Below are 7,231 nucleotides of genomic sequence, written 5' to 3'. Positions count from 1 at the left end.
GTGCTCAAGACAGGGTCTGGGGTGGGAGGTGAGAGAAGTGGGCGTGTGGGTGTGATCTGGCTCAGGAGCCACACCTTGAGCTGTGGGTACCCTCTGGGTAAGCTCCAGGGAGGGGACCAGGACAGGAAAGGTCCGTTGAGCACTAGAGGAAAGTGCATGTGGTGGTTGCTGAGCCCCTCGGAGAGGTTGTCTGTCTGGTTGCTCCCAGGGCTGTGTTCTGAGACCTCTCCTCGGCTGGCTTCCCGTGGAAAAGATCCCGGTCCTTTCCGATCTGTGGCTTTGTAAGATGGCAAAGGAACGGGTGGGGGCTGTGGTGGGGGGAGAGCCCCCGGCTGGCGGAGTTTTAGGAAGTGATCCAGATCGGATGCCCCAGGATGGCCCCAGCGGAGGACGGCAGGCTTTCCCTCAAGCAGTGTTCTTTCCCCCCTGTGCCTCTGGGCCATTTGCTTCCCTGCCTTTTCTCAAAGGCCTGTCCCTGAGGAACAAACATTCCTGTAGGCTGTGGGCATACCGTGCGTCAGGTCTGGGCAGAGACAGGACCACTGCGGGCAGGAACCCGAGGAACTCTCCCGGTAATTCTGAGAGCGCGGTGTCGTGACCCCCTTGGGCCCATGGGGAAAGGGAGGCCGGGGAATGTCCGGGCACAGCGGGCCTGACCATCACCTCTCTCCACTGCGCCAGGGCCCCCGGCCTCTTGCCCAGCTCTCCTGGGGCTTAGGTCCTCTCACGCAGCCATTCCTGGGACAGGTGGGGACTGACCAAAGCCAAGGAGGGAGGCGGCTCGTGGGGAGGGCCACTGACCACGTCTCCAGCCAGAGGCTTGGGGCTCAGGGGCTCTCTGGCGGCGTGCTGCCACAAAGCCTTCCAAAGGCCCTGGCCTCAGCCCCCGCTCCCACATGCTACTTTAAAAAGAAAACTGGAATCAAAAAAGAAGAAAGTTTCTATTTTTGGTGCGGTACCAATGACACGGAGGCTTTTAAATTATTAAAATCCAGAAATAAATTATTTATTCAGGTCAGATATAAAGCCTCCTTTTATTTCCTGAACATCAACCCCACCAGCACACTGCCACTAATTTGCTGTGCGCCGGGGGACGTCTAGGCCTCAGTGTTCTTACCCGGAGAGTGGGTTGGAGCCAGGCAGGGGGCTGGGCTGGTCTCCACGGCTTCCAGGCGCTGCGGGAGCCTCCTGGGGCCCCTCAGTCTCTGTTCTCTCCGCCCTCTCTCTCTTCATCCTGCATGCTTTGCAGGATCAGACTCTCCTTCCTGCTCACACCTTCTCTGAGCAGCTCCGGGGGCAGGAAGGAGGCAAGTGATTATTGATAATAATATCACGATGTGCCAGGCCCTGCGCAGTCCAGCTTCTCCTCCGACAATCTTGAATGGTGGACAATGTTAGGATTTCCATTTTACAGATGAGGAAATTGGGCGCCAAGTAGCCAAGTGCCTTGCCCAAGGTCACCCAGGTTGGGAGTGACACAGCTGGAGTTCAAATGCAGGCAGCCGGGCTCCCAAGCTGACCTCTGCACCACAGGGGCCTCAGCCCCATCTGCCCCCTGAGGTGACTTCCTAGAGCTGTTGCGCCCCTCCTCCGGTCTGCCTGCACACTTGCTGTGCCCTCTGCCTGGAGTGCTCTCCCTGGCCCAGACCAGCAAAAAGGTCACCTCCTCCAGGAAGCCTTCCTACTCTCCGTCAGCATTCTCCCACTTCCCTGTGAAAGTCTTTACTCTCCAAATCCTCATCATTTACACACCTGTCTTTTCAGCAGACTGTGACCTGCTTGATGAATTTCCGCATCCCCGGGACCTAGCACAGTGCCTGGTATAGGCCAATAAGCGGTTGTTGAGTGAATGACTAAGTGAGTGAGTGTTTGAAGGGATGAGGGGGAGGGGGTTATTGGTTGCTCCAGGGCCTCTGCCAGGAATCCCCCTATATTTGCCCGTTCCTGGCATCCCTGAGATTATTCTCCCTCCAAGGGACTTAGCTTGGTAAAGAAGACATCGGGTTGTCATGGCAACAGAATCTTTTTCTGCTAGAGCAAACACTTCCAGAGAAACCCCAGTAGATGTCTGCCAGCGTGATGCCCCCTCCTCCCACAGCATGCCCGCCTTCCCCAGTGCCTCTGAGCCCAGAGCCAGCCCTTCTCCCTCAGTGGCCTTTTGCTGGGTTCCTCCAAGCCACCCTATGCAAAGCTGTATCCAGGCCGCTTCACCTCACTCCCACCCTGCGTACGCAAGGGGCACCCCAGCCCCAGGCTCTCTCAGCACTGGGGAGTCAGGCCCCACCATCCTCAGACAGGAAACGCTGGCCCAGAAAGGGGAAGCGGCAGGGCTCCCACCCCCAGCCCAGGCTGGTTTCACTCTACCTGCTGCCAGACCCAGGTGCCTATGCTTTCACTCCCTTTTCCCTCATCCCCCGGGACCCACAGGCCTCACGTGACAGAGGCCAGGGAGGGCCACCTGGAAAAGTGCAAGGTCTCATGCCCGGGAGGAACAAGGGGGAGAAACGGCATCTGCTGGTAGAAGCTCAGAGAGGTCTGGTGGCTTTCCCAAGGACACACAGCGAAGGAGTGGCAGAGACAGGATCCGAACCCTGATCTCTGTGGGGATGAGGCCCAGCCTCTACCCACTATTCTGCCAGGCTGGACTCCACTTTCCCCTGCACAGAAAGGAGAGAGAGATGGCCCTGTCAAGAAGCACAGACAGAGCGTCTGGTTGTGCACGTGGGGCGCTGATCGGGCAAGGGTACAGCCCATGGTGCCCTGCACACCCCATATGTGGACTGAAGAGCTTGTCAACGCTCTTGACTCTCAGACCTGTAAAGAAGTGAAGTGACTTCGCGCAAGCTCACAAGTGGTGGCCCAGGAAATAGGTAGCAGATCTGTCAGACTCTGTGAGCACTTGCCATCTGTCTGAATCCCTGGACTCTAGGCGCTCCCTGCCTTGGTGGAGGCAGTCAAGGAGGAGGGGATGGGGCAGGTGGAGGTGGGGGTTGGCTGGGGCAAGGATCCAGGCCAGGCCAGGCCGGGGACAAGCAGCCAGGAGAGCCCCTCGTGTAGGCCGGAGGGCCCGGATGGCTAGGCAGGCTCCTTCCTGGAGGTAAGCAGGGCATTGGACGGTGAGGCCTGGGGACTACCAGGCCCTGCCAGAAGGGAGTTGAATCCCAGCTGCACCCTCACCGGGGGTGGGTTTGAGTTTGGGATTGTCGTTTACCGGTTCTCCCTGAACCTCAGTTTTTCTCGTCTGTACAATGGGGATAATGCAGACTAACAACCTGCTGGCTTATTATAACCGGTCAGGATGCATTCGACGGACGCTCAGCAGACTATCATTGTTTTTCTCTGTGTTTTGCATCCCACAGAGCACCGGAGCTTCTGCGGCTGCACTTGCCTGTTTGTATCCCTTGCACGTGGCACTTAGTAGGTGCTTGTGGGAGCTGCTTAAATAGGCTGAGATCGGAGTCCATTTAAGCCATCTCATATTCTGTTACGTACGAGCTGTTCTCTCACCTGCTCTCTGGTGAGCCTGACGAGAGCAGAGCACTAGCCCACTCTTCTCTGCTGACTCCCTGGAGCTCCATGCCGTCCCGGCACATAGTAGGTAATCAATGTCTGTCAAGCTGAATTTATTGAGGACCAACCACAGGCTCTGCTCAGAGCCCTTGATGGGCCCTGCAACTCTGGAGTTAGGGAGGTCAATGTTCTCCATCCCATCTCACAGCTGTGAAGACTAAGGTTCAGCAACGTTGGGCAGGTTGCTTATTCTCAGAGTTGGTGGGCAGCAACCATCTCCTGATTTATTATCTGACTGACTCCTGATCCTGTGTGATTTCCATTCCACTGGCCTGCCGGAGGGAAGGTGACAGAGAGACCGGGGAGCCAGCCAGACACTCACTGCTTTGCTGTTTCCCCAAAGCCAGTTACTACCTTGCCCTTCCAAGCCCCTGCTCTGCCCTCGGCACTGGACCCAGCACAATTGCTGTGAGGGCCAGGGGTGGCGTGGCACTGACTGGAAGACAGATGCGCCCTAGTCTGGCTTTGTGTGGCCAGCCAGAGACCAGCTAACAAGCTCTGCCCCGCCTGCAACTCAGGCAGCTGGTCCTGCCACGCCAGAGCACCTCGACCCCCCCCACCCGACCCCAGGAACCCTCCTCCCTGCCCAGCCCCTCCGATGCTCGCCTGCCCTCCCCACATTCTGTGGATCTGTGGTGTTCTGCCCCTGCACAGAGCCTGCCTCCCAATGCTGCATCTCATCTCCATGGCAACACTCACCACCCCCACGCAGGACCGCTGTGCACAGCTGACCTGAGGCCTGTGCCCTCCCCTCTGGCTGCCTGTTTGGGTCAAGCGGACACCCACGCACCTGCGGGGGCCAAGACTCAGTGCTCACTTGTGCACCTACTCCCCCCACCACAGGCAGAGTGCTAGTGTGTTTGGGGGGTGTGTGTATACGTCTGGGTGGGGCTGTGCACAGCTGTGTGTGTGTGTGCACCGTAGGCAGATGTTGAAAGCACCAACACCGCATCCAACTCCGGTCTGTGGAGCCCGGGGGCCTGCAGGCGATGCCTCGTTGTGTGTTGTGTGTGTGGGTCCTCTGTGCGGGTTTGTATCTGACAATGTGCCGGCACCTCTCTGGGTTTGAGTGTTGTCTGTGGGTCTGCATCTCTGGCAGAGCCTGGGGAGGGGCTGGTCCAAATGCCTGTCTGTGCCAGAGGCTCAGGGACCACAGCTCCTCTCACTGCGCTTCTCCAACGGTGGGAGAAGGGCCCCGGCTCCGGCCCATTCTCTAGGAAGCCTAGGGCCCATCAGTGGCTGGCCGGGGCGCCCATGGCACTCTTCGCGGTGCTCTCCCCCAGGGCCGAGAGTTAATCCGCAGACACAAGATGCTGGTCTTGGGCCCTTAGGATCCACATCATTTTCTCCTGAGCCACCACCTGATTCCATTTTCCTGGGCCAAGAATAGAAGCCATGGAAAGGGCCACAGTCGTGCGTCCGGAGAGAAGGAACATGCAACCTTGGTTCTGTTCACAACTGGCTGTGGGACCTTGCACTGGACACTGTGTCTCTGGGCTTCAGTTTCCCTGTTAATGATTTCTTATGGACTTTCTAGTCCTGACTACCCAGAATTCCGTCGAATGACAATTGTCTAAATACTCTGTTCTCTTGACACGGAGTAGTTCCTCTCCTCTTCATGACAGCCCTCTGGCTTATCTGTTCTCTCCAGCCGATAAGGAGGAAATGGGAGCACAAAGGAGTGAAGTCACCCAGGAGGCCTTGGAGGCAGGGTCAGCCCCACCAGCCTGACCTGGAGCCTTGGCTTCTTTCTCCCACCTGCTCCCTGCGGCGCTCTGCCCACAGGTTCCAGGCCCAGACTGGCCTCCCCCTCCGCAGATGCTCAGGTGGGAGGGACAAAGGGCACCAGCCAGCTCTGCTGGGAGGCCCCTGCTCACCCCTGCCGCTGACAGGGCCATAAATCAAAGAGGGAAATGTCAGAAGGAAAAGAGAAAAGGCAGAGCAGTCATGCTCCCCACCAGGCTGGTGAGTAACAACGCAGGGAGTCCTGAGATCAAGGACTTCAGTGGGGGGGAGGGGGGGCAGGCAAGGCTCAGACAGGGCAGTGCAGGAAGCAGATGCCTCAGGGCTGGATCAGGAGGTGGGAAGGGGTTGGGGGGGCGGACCTGGGACTGACAGGTGCTGCTCAGGGCAGGACAATGAGGCACCTGGGCTCTGAGCAGGGTGGTAGAGCGGCACTGCTCGGACTTCCCAGCACACACTGGTCCCTGGGACTCCTGTGTGAAAGCACGTCCTGGTCCAGCAGGTCTGGGGTGGGGCCTGAGCTTCTGCATTTCTAACAAGCACCCAGGTCATGCTGCTGCTGGTCAGGGACTGCGCTTTGAATTCCATGAGTGAGGGCTTGCCCTTCCAAGCCCCTGCTCTGCCCTCGCTGTGGGCTTGGCCTTGGCACTGGACCCGGCACAATTGCTGTGAGGGAATAGGGCCAGGGGTGGTGTGGCACTGACGGGAAGACAGATGCCCCCTAGTCTGGCTTTGTGTGGCCAGCCAGAGACGAGCTAACAAGCTCTGCCCAGCCTGCAACTCAGGCAGCTGGTCCTGCTACCCCGGAGCACCTCGATCCCCCGCCCACCCGACCCCCGGAACCCACCTCTCCGCCCAGCCCCTCCGATGCTCGCCCGCCCTCCCCACATTCTGTGGATCTGTGGTTCAAACACTGGCTGGGGTTGAACTTAGATCTGCCCCTAATCAGCTGAGAGTGGGCAAGTGAGTCCCAACCCACCGTGCCTTAGTTTCCTTACCTATGAAATGGGGATAATACTAGTAGCTACTTAGAGGAGGTGGTTGTGGGGATTAAAAAGTGAATCTAGCTTCCTCTCTCTTCCTCGGCGCTGCCTGTGGAGGTGGCAGCCATCTGTTACTGGGCATCATGGCTGCCCTCAGACCTCTGGTGAAGCCCAAGATCGTTAAAAAGAGGACCAAGAAGTTCATCCGGCACCAGTCAGACCGCTATGTCAAAATTAAGCGCAACTGGCGGAAACCCAGAGGCATTGACAATAGGGTGCGCAGAAGATTCAAGGGCCAGATCTTGATGCCCAACATTGGTTACGGGAGCAACAAGAAAACAAAGCACATGTTGCCCACTGGCTTCCGGAAGTTCCTCGTCCACAACGTTAAGGAGCTTGAAGTGCTGCTGATGTGCAACAAATCTTACTGTGCAGAGATTGCTCACAATGTCTCCTCCAAGAACCGCAAAGCTATGGTGGAAAGAGCAGCCCAGCTGGCAATCAGAGTCACCAATCCCAACGCCAGGCTGCACAGCGAAGAAAATGAATAGACAGCTTGTTGTGCACATCATATTTGTGTTAATAAAACCATAAAACCTTAAAAAAAAAGTGAATCTATGTTAGCTTACGTGAAAGCATGTAGATGGTGCTTGGTGAGTGGGTTATTCTAAAATGCTGGGCTGAACGTGGGCTTTTTGCTGAGGATAATGGGTTGCTGTTGAGTTTTAAGCGGGGAGTGACCTGACCAAAGTCTTGTTTAAAAGACTTTCTCTGGGTAGTGTTGGGAAATGAGTGGGAGGTGGAGGGCAAGCCCAGGACGGAGCTGAGTCAGGCCTGTTACAGGAGGGGGTGGGGGGGTGGGGAGCGGGGAAGCGGCGAGCGAGCCTGGAATAGCCGCAGGATGGAACAAGAGAGGGGCAGGAAGGCCATTTCTG

The 7,231-nt window shown here is 57.4% G+C and overlaps 1 protein-coding gene across 1 annotated transcript; it reads left to right on the top strand.

Moving 5' to 3' along the window:
* The first annotated feature begins 5,390 nt into the window (after positions 1 to 5,390).
* LOC112820576 (large ribosomal subunit protein eL32-like) lies at positions 5,391 to 6,874 on the top strand. The gene is made up of 2 exons (XM_073896829.1): positions 5,391 to 5,535; positions 6,414 to 6,874. The coding sequence occupies exons 1-2, from the start codon at positions 5,484 to 5,486 to the stop codon at positions 6,845 to 6,847; spliced, it is 486 nt and encodes a 161-aa protein (XP_073752930.1). The 5' UTR covers positions 5,391 to 5,483; the 3' UTR covers positions 6,848 to 6,874.
* The last annotated feature ends 357 nt before the right edge of the window (positions 6,875 to 7,231 follow it).

Source organism: Callorhinus ursinus, unplaced genomic scaffold, assembly GCF_003265705.2.
Source record: "Callorhinus ursinus isolate GAN/ISIS: 27379988/994484 unplaced genomic scaffold, GSC_fseal_2.0 scaffold10, whole genome shotgun sequence".
NCBI lineage: Eukaryota > Metazoa > Chordata > Mammalia > Carnivora > Otariidae > Callorhinus > Callorhinus ursinus.
Note: the sequence above shows the minus strand (reverse complement) of the source record. Positions and strands in the feature narration are given on the sequence as shown.

Bases quoted from the DNA above. Each gene is read 5' to 3' on its own strand.
- LOC112820576 (XM_073896829.1), top strand. From the start codon at position 5,484: ATGTCAGAAGGAAAAGAGAAAAGGCAGAGCAGTCATGCTCCCCACCAG. The intron at 5,536-6,413 runs GTGAGTAACAAC...CTGCCTGTGGAG, and splicing joins TCATGCTCCCCACCAGGCTG to GTGGCAGCCATCTGTTACTG.